This window comes from Podarcis erhardii, assembly GCF_964252035.2.
Source record: "Podarcis erhardii genome assembly, chromosome: 7".
NCBI classification, from domain to species: Eukaryota; Metazoa; Chordata; class Lepidosauria; order Squamata; family Lacertidae; genus Podarcis; species Podarcis erhardii.
The window spans coordinates 4,664,896-4,679,500 of record NC_138511.1 but is presented as its reverse complement, the minus strand read 5'-3'; the positions used below and the strand labels follow the sequence as shown (position 1 = coordinate 4,679,500).

Here is a 14,605-nt window from a genome sequence, read left to right as displayed (position 1 = left end):
GAAAAGGCAAAATTGCATAGAAAAGGGGGGAACTGGAAAAATTCACACTGAAATGCTGGTGAATTTTCATGAGGACAAAAAAAAAATCACAAACTAATGTGGAAATGTGGAGAACTGGGAGAGAAACTGAAATTTACATATTTGTCCAAGTTCACAGCACCTGGGCAGCACCATGCTGGCTACCCGTGGACTGGAGTGGCACCTTGTCACATCCAACCTTCAGTCCTGTTCCCACTCAACTCCCAGTCAGCAGGTACAAGTTTGCAGTCAACTCCCAGTCAACTTCCGTCTGTGGAACAAACAAAGCTTTGCTACTTGTCCAGACAAGTTGATTTATTAAAAGGAATCCAGGTAGAGAGAATGGTCATGTGTCCCTTTACACTGATCATCTGGTCGCAATCTTCCTGGCCAGGGTCAGATGTCTCATATTTTAATTTAAATTAATAATTTCTAAATTTGCATATATTCCATGCAATTTATGCAAATCAGTGCCCCCTTCTTTGGTGATTCATTTCCTCCTTTTTGCCGATGCACAAATGGCCAGTGGGGGGGGACGGACCCCAAGGGGCCCATCACTTTTCAACTGTAATATGAGAGACGTTGGTGGACTCTCTCCTCTGCTTTGCCACATATGCCTTGAATCCAGACAGCTGACATTCAGGCACCCCAGTCCTCCTCATATGAGAAATACCTGCATTACAGTCCTATCCCATTCTATCCTAAATCCACTGTCAGAGGTAATGTGCCCCTGAATACAATGGGGGAGACTGCTGGTCTTGCACTGGTGTTCTGCTTATGAGCTTCCCAGAAGAAGCATCTGTTTGGCCACCACACTGATTGGTTAATCATATAAAGTGGTTTTGCTGTAAAAAGCTTACTTTTTAACTTCTGTTTTGTAAATAGTGTTTTATAGTTTGTAACTGTTTTATTGATGATTTGTTAATTATTTTATAAGATTTATGCTGTATTTGTGATGTTCTAGTATATTTTATTATGTTATTGTTTTTCATTGCTTGAAAGATGCTTTGAGATTCATTTGAATGAAATGTGACATAGAAGTACAATCAATCAATCAATCACTGTGAGAAATGGCTGCTGAACTAGAAGGGATTTAGGGGGAAAGTGAGGATGCAATTTAAAAGAAATTGTATAGTTAGAAAAATTATGGTATGTTTCTGTCAGGAGCAATGTTGAATACGAGTATCAAAATGTGTTTCTTGGCCATGTGGAAGGAATTGATTTGCCTCTTGCCTTCCATTCTATGTCATGTTTGCAGCTCCCCCTTTAGCGCCCAGTATGGGCACTCCTCTGAATCTGCCTCTGCCAGATGAACACCCTACCAGATTCCTATGAGGCTGGGGTCTGCCTAAGGTACAGAACAGACTAGGCGTGCTGGTGGGTTTTGATGAGGGGAAAGACGGGAAACACCCACAGAAGTTGCTACATGTTGGATCAGGCTGCAGGGACCCTCAGGGCACTTCCAGATGACCTCTTTATTGAGCATTCATTTTGATTTGTTTACAGGGAAGTTATACAATGTCACATCAATCGTTATCCCACACTTTCAGTGCACTTTCTTGTCACTTTCCTTACTGCAAAAAGTTGCATTTTTGGAAGACGCAGATTTGCTGCACAAGAGTGCCAAATCCACTTTAATTACACAACCTGAATTTGCTGGATAGGCACCTACCACTGGTGTGTGTGTGTGTGTGTGTGTGTGTGTGTGTGTGTGTGCGTGCTGCATTTTAGCCACCCCAGCAGAGAAGAATGAAGCTGCTGTTAAGAGTCTGCAGTGGCAGTAATGCCTGGGGTTTCTTTAACGTGTGTCTTTCCTTGGGTCCCACATTTTTCTCAAAGGCCTCAAGGCCTTTCTGTTGCCTTGGCTCTCTGGTTGCTTTTTTCTTTTCCTTTAACCAGTTCCTTCTTCTGTGGATTTAGAACTAGCCCAGCCACAGATCTGAGCAGGTGACAAATGCTTCACCCGCATGCTATTAGAAGTTTTATCTGCTGACTCTTGGACATCAAGCTACTCTTGAAGGTACAAGGCCTGGTCAGGCTACAGCTTGTTCTCGTTTGTTTCTTGCTCCGTTGGCAACTGCACCCGGCTCCCACGGCTGGGAGAAGTCGGCTTCCTTACCTGTCGGGAAAGGGTTCTGCTGAACAACTTCAAGGTAGCCATGAACAAGGGCGTAGAGGTGATCCATAGATCCAGGGACTCGATGGTGGGCAGGAATCCGCTGCTCAGCACCCACATCAGCAAACTGAAGGATGGGCGAAGGGCTTCCCAATGAGCATTGCTGAGAGTGGACAGGATCCAGGAGAATGACAGCAAAGGCCAAAAGCAGGAGCAGCGGACATGGCATCCCAAAGCCACGGGTCCCTCTTGAAAGTGCTGCGTCCTGCATTGGCTCAGAGATGGGTCTCAGCCCCAGAAATTATGGCAGTGGAGAGGTGGATGGTAGCATCCAGTGCTATGGGAGGGGATTGATCCTCTCCAGTGACTCTCTCTTCTTCCCTTGGACCAGCAAGGGGAGCAGCCTCTTTTCTTGCCGTCCGTCAGTGCTCCCAAGCCCTGCTTGCAAAGCAGAGGGCATGAAGGAAGGGAGGCATGGCCACTGCTCCCTCTTCAGCTGATCATCTCTGTCTGCAGCTGAAAGGCGGAGGGGGGGGGGGAGAGCAAGCAACAACCCCAAACCTGCCAGACGAGTTTGATCCTCGCTGCAGCCTGAACTTCTCGCTGCTTCCCAGCTAGTGGGATGGGGCAGGGTGCGGCTGCTGCGCTGGGTGGAGGGGAAGGCAATGAGGAACTTTTCCCAGGAGACATTCATTGACTTATCCCCAAACCTTATGATTGTTCACCCACTGCACTGAGTCAGCTGGCCACATGCCCTTGGTTGCCACAACTGTAGAGGGAGGTAGCTGCATCCTGCCCCTAATTAAGAATATAACACCTATTTTCCTAAGGAAGGCACATTTTGAAAGTATATTCAAGCATTTCAAGCAGGTTTGTCTGGTGAAACTGACCTCCGGCTTCTAGCTCTCTAATAATTCCAGGTTGATCCATGAATTGGTGAAAATAATATTGAAACATGCATGCATGAACAGCATGGAGTCCACAATAAACTGCTGTGTTATGGTCCCCTGGCTCTGCTCATTGTCTCAGCAAGTTTAATGGTTGTCTTTTCATGGGGGGGGGGGCACATCAGTGTGGTCGCTTCCAGGCTGCTAGCAGCTTGCAGGAGGGATTTAAGTGCATACCAGAAATTTAGGTTTGTGGATTATAGCGCTCTGTCACCCTAGTGGAACAAATCCCTAAATAAACAAAAATAACTTTATGCAGTTAGGAAACTGACAAGGAAATGCACTGAAAAGGGAGGGATGGCTCACATCCACACTATACGTACATTTAAAGCACACAGTCACAGGGAATCATAGAAACTGTAGTTTGCTGTGGGTTTGAGAGGTCAGCACTCTTAATGAACTACAGTTCCCATGATTCCTGGGGGGAGGGGAGAGCCATGACTGTTGAACTCATATAAAAGTGCTTTAAATATATGGTGGAGGTGTGATGAAAAAGACATATAAACAACCTGCAAGCAAATCAGGATGGACTAAGGATGAATGCTTATTCTCATATACCTGTAGCCTTCCTGCAAACAGAATGGGGTGAATGCTCAGTAAAGACTCAACCTAACCTAACTTTGTGCAAGCAAATCAGAGTGCTGTGTATCAGGTTGTCAGGAGGAGCATGAAAAGACAAGCATTAAACTTGCTGAGACAACGAGCAGAGCCAGAGAACCTCCACGCAGCAGTTTATTGTGGACCCAGTGCTGTTCATGCATGCAAGTTTCAAATATTATTTTCACCAATTCATAAATTAACCTAGAATTATTCGAGAGCTAGAAGCTGGAGAGTCAGTTTCACTAGACAAACCTGTTTGAAACGTTTGAAGAATTTACCTTCAAAATGTGCCTTCCTTAGGAATATAGGTGTTATATTTTTAATTAGGGGCCAGGATTCTACCCAAGCCTTCTTTATGTATTGCTGGATAGTCCAAGCAAGTGAGAAAAATAAAAGAAGTTTCTTGCACATTCAAAGAGGGATAGCCCAGTTCCACTGCAGCCTATTAGTGTAAACTTTGGTGTCGTGCAGAAGCTGGGTAAGAAAATGCAGGTGAGACTTCAGCATTCCTGAAGACCAGCACAGACTTGCTGGTTCTTCGGTATGGAGGCCGCCGGCAGAGTGCCTGCCCAGACAGTTTCATCATGGATGGAGACATCTTTGCCAAGCATTGAGTCTTATTCAATGGTTTTGGCAACAGTGTTCTGGCTATTACCATGTGGGAGCCCTGAAATCACAGACCCTCAAGGTTTCCCCATTTTCCAGAGATATCCCTGATTTAGAGAAGCCGTCCTGGTTTCTGATTTGATCCTAGAATGTCCCACTTTCCCTTCAGATACCCTTATTTTTATTGGAGAAATGTTGGAGGGTATGGAGTTATCCGACCCCTGAGCCCTCTTAAAGCAATCCTGTATAGAGAAGGGTTTTTGTTTTGTTTTTTAATGTTTTTATATATGTTGGAAGCTGCCCAGAGTTGCTGGGGAAATCCAGTAAGATGTGTGGGATATAAATAGTAAAATGATCATTAAGAAATGGGATGTCCCTATTTTCATTGGAGAAATGTTAGAGGGTATGAAATCAGTGGCTAATAATAATAATAATAATTCATATACAGTAGTACCTTGGTTCTCAAACTTAATCCGTTCTGGAAGTCTGTTCCAAAACCAAAGCGTTCCAAAACCAAGGCGCACTTTCCCATAAAAAGTAATGCATAATGGATTAATCCGTTCCAGACTTTTAAAAACAAGCCCTAAAGCAGCAATTTAACATGAATTTTACTAATGAGACCATTGATCCATAAAATGAAAGCATAAAATAAATAAAACAGTATTGTAGATGATAAAAATTAAAATTAAATGTTTTTCTTACTGATGATAGTCATTGTTTGGATGGGGGGTGGGCTTTTATCCATTTCCGCAGTCACACAATCAGTCAGTCAATCAATCAGTAGCTGAGCTGGAATCCACACAGTCACAAAAACAAATTAAATGAAAAACCCTTAAAACAAAAAATGCAAAATAAATAGCAAAAACAAAAGCTCCAAATATCACCTTAGAACACTGCAATCAGAAACAAAAGGCTTGAGTTACAATGGGGAGGGGGGACACAAATTAGCAGCACAACAGGAAACACAAGGGGACTCAAAACGGAGCACGTTTGGCTTCCGAAAAAAAGTTCGCAAACCGGAACACCTACTTCCAGTTTTGCAGCATTCAGGTTCGAAGTTGTTCATGAACAAAGCTGTTCGAAAACCGAGGTACCACTGTACTGCCATTGCTCCAAAGGTCACAGAATGTTTCACAACATAGAAATACAAAATGAGAACACAAAATACATACAGTGGTGCCTCGCAAGACAAAATTAATCCGTTCTACGAGTCTCTTCGTCTTGCGGTTTTTTCGTCTTGCGAAGCACGGCTATTAGCGGCTTAGCGGCTATTAGCGGCTTAGCAGCTATTAACGGCTTAGCGGCTTTAAGAAAAAAGAAACAAACTCGCGAGAACTCACAAGACGTTTCGTCTTGCGAAGCAAGCCCATAGGGAAATTCGTCTTGCGGAACGACTCAAAAAACGGAAAACTCTTTCGTCTTGCGCGTTTTTCGTCTTGTGAGGCATTCGTCTTGTGAGGTACCACTGTAATAAAACAAAAACAAATTAATAACACCCCATCTCACAAACACATTTAAAAGGACACAGAACGTTAATCAGCCAAAGGCCTGGTTATAGAGAAACATTTTCACCTGGTGCCTAAAGATGTATAATGAAAGTGTCAGCCAAGCCTCCCTGGGGAGAGCATCCCACAAATGGGGAGCCACTGCAGAAAAGGCCTGTTCTCCTGTTGCTGCTCCCCAGATCTCTTGTGGAGAAGACACATGAAAAAGGGCCTCTGATGATGATTGCAGGGTCATATAGTGAGATACAGTCCTTGAGGTATTGCAATCCTGAGCCATTTAAGGCTTTATAGGTCAAAACCAGCACTCTGAATGGGACCTAGAAGCTAGTTGGCAGCCAGAATGGGCCAGGATCAGCATTATATGCTCAAACCCTCTTGTCCCAGTGTACAATCTGGCCACCAAATTCTGCACCATCTAAAGTTTCCAGACCATCTTCACAGGGAGCCCTACATATAACACATTGCAGTAATCTAACCTAGAGGTTACCAGAGCATAGGCAACAGAAATTAGGCTATCCCTGTCCAGTGGGGCCACCAGCCAAAGCTGATGGAAGGCACTCTGCACCACTGAGGCCACCTGAACCTCAAGCAACAGTAAAGGATCCAGAAGTACCCCCAAACTATGTACTCGCTCCTTGAGAGAAAGTGTAACCCCATCAAGAGCAGGCCGTCTCCCATCCATCTGGTCTAAGGAACCACCCACTAATAGTGCCTTAGTCTGATCTGGATTGAGTTTCAGTTTGTTGGCTCTCATCCAGTCCATTACCAAAGCAAGACACTGGTCCAGCACTTCCACGGCCTCACCTGCAGGTGTCAAGGAGAAATAGTGCTGTGTTCCTCCTCCCCATATGTAAAGAGAGATCAAGAGATCTGTAGTGCATCTAAAACTGGAAGCTCACAGCAAGATTTTCCAAATTTGTGTCCTAGTTCTGCTATTGATAATTAAGAATCAGCAGAAAATCTCCACACACTTATCATTTTGGGCTAGGGCTGGTGCACATTCTAGGCGCTGTTGGAGGCAGCCTGCCTCAGGACACCAGTTGCGAGGATTCACATGTGGCTGTGGGGTGGGGGTGGGGCGTTCCACTTAGACCACTGTGAGAACAGGATGCTGATCTAGATGGTCACCCTTGGGCCTAATCCAGGCTCTTCTCATGTTCTTATCACTGCTACATCAGCAGACTGGCATCTATTATCTGGTTCAGAATGCAGCTTGGAGGGGGCGGGGAGAAGGAAAATGCTATCCACACACAGTGGGGGCTGCTAATGCAGAGCAACCAAGAAATGTTTCTTAAAGTGCTAATTAATTTGACACTTGTGTTGTTGAATTCCTTTGGCCGTTGTCAGACCAGCCACGTTAGCCTTGCAAATGGCTCCAATCACAGATAGTCTCCTGCTACTTCATGGTCTGTTGTTGTTTAGGTGTTCCTCATTGTGCTCTGGAACATTAAACTAGATTGCTATAGTGTGTTTCTGCCTCACTGCTTTGCTATTTCTGTGGCACGGAAAGAGAATCCATTTCCCCTGCCGTCCATTTTTGGAACCAACCTTAAAAGACCTGGCGGCTGCTTTTCCAGTTACTCCATCTGTAGCTCTTTGGCTTCCTCTAATGGCAGAAAGAGGGCACAGCTGGGAGAGAAATCAAAACACTGAATGAAAAATGAGGAAGATCTCTGTACGTAATCTGTAGTTACTCGTTTTTCATGGCACGAATGTGAAATCACTAATTTTATGGGTATTCTACTAAATTCTTAGCACCTGTTTATTCATCCTTATTTGCTTGGATGTTAGACTTGGGCTGCAAATACACACCATACGTGGAAAGCACATGACTTTCCCCCCAAAGAATCCTGGGAACAGTAGTTCACCTCTAAAGGAACTACAATTCACAGAACCTTTAACAAACTCAAACTCCCAGGATTCTTTGGGGAAAGTCATGTGCTTTCCATGCATGGTGTGTATGTAGCATATGGCTGGCATTTATTGAGCTTGTGTTCTGTTTGCAGGGAAGTCATGTGACAATGTGTACACATCATGACTTGCTTGCAGGTTGCTTGTACACCTTCCTGATGATCATTGGCACATCCTTCACTTTTTAATGCATTTCTCCTGGCTTTCCTAATCACAGAAAGTCTGGTATGTTTTGTTTTTAAAGTGGATATGTTGCACTAGGTAGGGAGACGGAGCACTTTAGTCCTCTTTAATTGTGGGAACCTAAACTGGCTTCTCTTCCACCCATAAGACAGTGCCAGTGTGGAGACAACCTTACTATTTCATTACTTACTGGATTTTTCTGTTATTGTTCTGTTTTCATAGATTGTTCCAATCTGCTATTTGTGTGTTCCTTTCGGAGCTGGAAAGTGGAATATAAATATTCTGGGAGTAAGCGAGGCACACAGGTCAGAGACTGTCCCACTATTTGTTGTGTACATATGTAATATAATGAGATGCATTGTAATTCCATTTACATTTTAAAGAAATCTGTTTATTTAATTGGCTACATTTTTACCCTGCCCTTCCTCCCAAAGAAGGACACTGTACCTATAATCTAACAATAACAAGACAAAACAAAACATTTTAAAACTCATTAAAGAACTGCATTAAAATCTAGAATAATGTCAACATTTGCATATTAGGAGTAATTTGCACTAAAAATGCAGGTGAATTTTCATGAGGACTTTAAAAAAAACCACACAAACGGATGGGGAAAGCTGAACTTTAGACTGGAAAAATGTGATAAACTGAGAAAAACCAAATTTGACAGATTCATCCATTCCTGTAAAAAAACCCGACTATTAAAATGTATGTCTTTGTCATGCCTCCAGTGTGTGTACATGTGCTTAGACTGTACATGCAACCACTTGCCCCAAAATGGGTGAAACAAGTCATAAAGGAGTCAGCTTCAATTTTACAATAAACATTTTCCCTTTCATATAAGTGATGCTTCTCCAAATTGATAGTGACTTGTAATCACAATACAATTCAGGACATCTAGCTTACACCAGAATGCAGAATCCTGACTCCTGACTGACGGTGCTCCAGATTCTCTTGTTGACGAAAGTGTGAGAGAACGCAGTAGTTAAATTTTAATGAATAAGTTGAAACGCAAAAATAGAAGGCTTCCCAGTCTATAAAATGATAGACTCGGAGATTGCCTTTAAAACATTAATGAGCTTGAAAGCCCAATTTTGCTTAGCAATAAACATTTAATACTAAATCAGCTTTTGGATAGAACTGGGAAGTAGAATTTTTCTTTTCTCTGTCCCTCATCCCCACCCCCATTTGGTCCAGATCCTTGGTTTGTGGGGGTTTCTGACAACTCCGCCTCCTTGGTTCTGAGATGTAGCACCACACCAGAACATGCAAATTTGAAAGCAGGTGCAATTTGCATTTTGCATATGCTTGCTGGGTGGGGTGTTGCTGGAGCAGAGGTGAGAAGAGAAAAATAATTTGGGGTGGGTGAGATCCTCAGTAAGGTATAAAGGCTCTCTTTGATTAATTCAAGAAAAAATGCCAAGCAGTACATTTTGAGAGCATTTATTTATAATAACTGTACCAAGGTTATCAGTACAGGCCTAACACTCACATTTTTAATATTAAATAATTATATTATTAATAATATTTAGACACATGGGATTAGATTTACAAAGGTGCCTGGCAGATTTAGGACCCTCCATCACCTATGCCACAACTCGGCCCTACTCATTAAATTATCTCTTCACTGTAGGGTGCCTACTTATTATCACCAAGACAGTCCCCTTGCTACGAGGATCTTGCCCATGTATATTTGACTGGCAGCTGTCACTCCATTGACCAATCAGACCTTATGTCACCTTTCACAGTAATGGGTGGTTGACACCTGCCGGGAGCCACAGGGAGGCTAGGCACTCCCTGGGCTCAGAGGGAACTCTTTATCTCACCTGCAAACTGCCACCAAGATCTTCCATTTCCCTGCCAGACAGCCTTTAATTGAAACTTCCTTCATCTTAGGGATGCGCCTTATTCTCTAGGCATAATTTGGGCAGAAAACCAGAGATTGTCACAGTGCCCAAGCATGTTGAATGGCCTCTTTTGATTTCATTTGGTATTTTCCTATCTATTTCACTGTGCATTTTACTGTTTAATTTGTAAGATACTGTATTCTGTAATATTTTATTGAAAGATGGCATATAATTGTTAAAAACAAATAAATGTATTAAAACAACTATTTAGTGGTGGCCATATTGCATTTTTCATGTCACAATTTTCCCTCAAATTTTGGGGAAAGTCACACCTGCACAACTTGTTGTCAATTTTTCTTAGTTACATTTTGATCCTGTTAAATGCTTATATAATCCTGTTATTTTGCCTCTATTGTTTTGTAATCCTGGAGACTGAGAGGCAGAAGCAAAAAGGTTATTGAAGGAAACATGATGGTTATTATTTCAGTATGTGCATTGCATTGTGCAGTTATGTGCAATGGGTTGTTCAGCTCCGACTGTAATTTGAATACCTTTCTACGTGTAGTTTCTTGCGGAGGGGCAGGCACAATAGGGACCCTGTGCAGGGACTAGGAGACCCATCAGCAGGAATCCCGGAACAGACCAAGCCGCAAACTCTCCAAATGCCCACTAGATGCAGCAGAAGGCTGTGCACATGCACTTTACTTGCTACAGATGTGCAATATAAATAATAAGAACTGGGGATGATGCATGGGCTTTGCTGGCTGGGGCTGATAGGAGCTGGAGTCCAAAACATCTGGAAGGCACCAGGTTAGGAAAGGGCAGCTTAAAACATCCCTGCACCTCCCTCTCGCCAGTTGACTCCTGGGGGTGACCTGCTCAATTCCATGTCGCCTCAATGAATTTGCCAACCAAATAACACCATTCAGATGCTCAGAATGTCCAGAGCTGGGAGGGATTCTATCTTTTCCTCAGACCTATCCTTACAGACCCTCCAAGTGTCCCTATTTTCCAGGGACAGTCCTGGATTTACAGAAGCGGTCTCAGTTTTTTATTTAATCCTGGAATGTCCCGCTTTTCCTCAGGACATCCCTATTTTCATCAGAGAAATGTTGGAGGGTATGTATTAAGATTTTTATTTCCTCTCTGCTATTGACCCTCACTAACGTAATTCTTCTCCTTAATGTTTTTGGCTTATCAGCCTTTCTTTAGACCAGTGGTTTTCAACCAGTGTGCTGTGGCACCCTGGGGTGCCTTGATGATAGTCAGGGGTGCCGCAGGCAACACCAGCCTCTGTCCCTCTTTCCTTCCTTGGATGCCATCTTTCGTTTCTGCCTCCCAAAGGCTTGTGTGACTGTTGCAGCAGCCCTGGCTACGAGCTCCCCAGGTGAAAGGTGCCTCTGGGGCTGGCCAGGGGGTGCTGGTTGCCAGGAGCTGAAGTGGCCTTGGAGTAAGCAAGCAAGTGGGTGAGAGAGCCCAGCCAGCCAGTCCACCAGCCCTTGCTGCTGGAAGTGGACAGACAAGAGGGGCGGCAGGCAGGCAGGCGGGGATGTAGTGCACTGGCCTTGTGCAGCACCACAAATCTAGCTCAATGGTGTAACATTGGAAAATGTTGATCACTTCTCCTACCTGGGCAGTTATCTTTCCACAAGGGCCAACATTGATGCCGAAATCCAGCATCACCTGAGCTCTGCGAGTGCAGCTTTCTCCTGATTGAAGTGCAGTGTGTTTGAAGAGCAGGACAGTCGCAGGGAAACCAAAATGCTTGTTTACAATGCTATTGTACTACCAACCGTACTGTATGCTTGTACAGGTAGACCACCTATAAACGCCATCTCTAAGTCCTCAAAAGATTCCATCAACGGTGTCTCCGAAAATTTTTATACATCACTTGGGAAGACAGGCAAACTAATACAGTGGTACCTCAGGTTACATACGCTTCAGGTTACAGACTCTGCTAACCCAGAAATAGAACCTCAGGTTAAGAACTTTGCTTCAGGATGAGAACAGAAATCGTGCTCCGGCGGCGCAGCAGCAGCAGGAGGCCCCATTAGCTAAAGATGTGCTTCAGGTTAAGAACAGACCTCCGGAACAAATTAAGTACTTAACCCGAGGTACTACTGTAGCAGTGTACTGGAAGAAGCAAAGATCACCAGTGTTGAAGCAATGATTCTTCAACATCAACTTCGTTGGACTGGTCATGTTGTGCGGATGCCTGATGATCGTCTTCCAAAGCAACTACTCTATTCCGAACTTAAAAATGGAAAGCGTAATGCTAGTTGTCAACAAAAGAGGTTTAAAGACTGCGTCAAGGCAAATCTAAAAAAATGTAGTATAAACACCAACAATTGGGAAACCCTTGCCTGCGAGCGCTCCAATTAGGGAACAGCCTTTACCAAAGGTGTCATGGGCTTTGAAGATACTCAAATTCAGGACGTAAGGGAGAAATGTGCTAGGAGGAAGGCACACTTGGCAAATCCACACGGTGATCAACTCCCACCCAGAAACCACTGTCCCCACTGTGGAAGGACGTGTGGATCCAGAATTGGCCCCCACAGTCACTTACAGACTCATTGTTAAAACCGTGTTCATGGAAGGCAATCTTACTCGGCTACGAGTGATTGCCAAAGCCAAAATAAGTGTGCAATGCTTGCCTGGGAGCTGAGTGCCTGGCCACCATGCAGGCCTGGAGTGCCGGCCTTCCCACAAACAAATGATGATGAATGCTTAACAAATAGCCATCATCTAACCTCCACCAAACAAATCAGGATGAATTTTCAATAAACTGACCATCTAGATATTGACCTAAGAAGTCAGCCCCACTGCATAAAAGTAAGTGCAAAAAAATGCAGCTATAATGAACTAAGAAAGCCAGGCGGTTCTTTGAGGACATGCGACATTGACACAATTCAGTTGGGCTGATGAGGCAATGGAATTAAGGTATGTGTGTTTTAAAACCTCCTTTTCCTCTGTAGTGGGACAAAAATAAACACTTGGCATTTTGCCAGGGCCGATGTTCCAGAAAGCAGAGGGCTTGTATGTGGACAGGATATTTTTAGAGGCGTCATCCAAAGCGTTGGAAGGATTTGAAAGTGGCCACGGTGGCTGAGATGTCAAATGCGTACGCCTCTTTCTTTACCAAAGCCCTCACTGTGCTAAGAAGAGTTGGCCTAGAAGTCTTCCAGCCTAGAAGTTTTCCACATGCAAAATAATCAAAATTCAGCACTCAGAAAACCCAAATCTGGTGCTCAGCATTATGCAAATGAAGAGTTTTCTCATTTTCTCTTTACCAGCTCAATCTGCCTGCTTCTTTCCGAATTTGACTGTATTTCAATTTCTTGCACTATAAGGGTGGAAGAAAATGCCACCCCCACAAATACCGTATTTTTCGCTCTGTAAGACGCACTTTCCCCCTCCGAAAAAGGGGAAGTACATCCTATGGAGCGAATGCAGGCTGCCAGGTTATCCCAGAAGCCAGAAGAGTGAGAGGGAGTGCTGCGCTGCGCTCCTTCTCGCTGTTCTAGCTTCTGCCTTAGTGGCGCGAAGCCTCTGCAGGGCAGCAGGGAGCCTTCATGCCGCTGCCCTGTGGAGGCTTCGCGTGGCTATCCCTGGCTTTTGTGGGAGGTGGGGGAAGGCACAGAGCACACAGCTCTGTCCCTTCCCCCACCTCCCAGAAAAGCCCCCAAGAGCCGCGCTCCCTTTAAAGAGCGCGCGGCTCTTGCGGGAGGTGGGGGGAAAGCCACTAGGCTTGCTTTTGCTGAAGTCAGGAGGGCAAGAGGGATCGATGCGCACTGATTCTGCTTGCTCTCCTTGCTTCAGGGATAGCTCCGCAAAACACATGAAACATGGACCTCCAGGCAGTCTTCAAGAGCAACCTTCAAAATAGAAAGGATCTTCGGAGTATTTTTTAAAGCTCTCCTGAAGATTATGGGAACTAGAAAGTCCCTTTTGCTGAAACTAGCCATGGGCGACTTCAGAACTGGCTTGGTATTTACAAGCTTTTTTGGCAAGCATCTGAATAGGGAAAAGCTTAATTTGATTTTAGGGAGTTCTCTCCCAGCTTGTCATATGCCAGAGACCTTTAGGTACCCAAGGAAGCTGTCTTAGGCCAAGGCACATTATCTCTCCCTGTATTGTCTACATCAGCCTTTGCCAACCTGGTACCTGTCTCTGATGTTTCAGACTACATCTATTATCAGACCCAGCTAACATGACCAAAAGTCAGGGATGGTGGGATAAGATCACTACATCTGGGGAACAGCAGATATGGAGAGGTTGGCCTATACTCACTGGCAGTGGCTCTGCAAGAGCTAAATCCAGATAATTGGGCAGTGGTTCAAAAAGTAAGAATTAGATAGATTTGTGAAATAAAAAAAAGGTTTATTGACAGGGCATCACATGGCATTCAGGCAGTCTTTATCACAGTAGGATAAAACGGGCAAACCTCATGCATATTTGTATGGATACAAAGTTTTTCCAAGACTCTTTATTCAGGCCATTTCTCAAAGTTGCATCCAGCGTGTGAAGGCACCTGGTCACGATTAGACCCTATCAACACATGGGGAAAAAACAACAGGAGAAGAGATGACAGGGTACAGCACAGGGAGAGAAACAGAAACACCATGGAAATGGGGGTGGCAAGTCGGGGGGTTATTATGTATTGAAATGTATGTGAGAGTTTTTGGAAAACTTAATAAAAAAACTTCACAAAGGAAAAGAACAGGAGGAATAAGAAGGAAATCTATTTATCCATTATAGCAGTGCCACTGTCAAAACGGGTCAGCGACTATAAGGAAAGCATGAGCAGTCTGAAGGGGTTCATCCCCCTGATGACAATGGACAGGGGAGGGGCTGGAAAGGCTTGGGCAAAAG

The 14,605-nt window shown here is 44.2% G+C and overlaps 1 protein-coding gene across 1 annotated transcript in view; it reads right to left on the bottom strand.

The window, feature by feature from the left end:
- The window catches only part of PROM2 (prominin 2), a 45,090-nt gene extending 42,368 nt beyond the window's left edge, over window positions 1-2,722 (bottom strand). Inside the window, exon 1 of the mRNA XM_081870004.1 lies at window positions 2,138-2,722. Within this exon, the coding sequence (XP_081726130.1) occupies window positions 2,138-2,405 (268 nt within the window). The 5' untranslated portion in view covers window positions 2,406-2,722. The remainder of the gene's footprint in view (window positions 1-2,137) is intronic.
- Window positions 2,723-14,605: the final 11,883 nt, after the last annotated feature.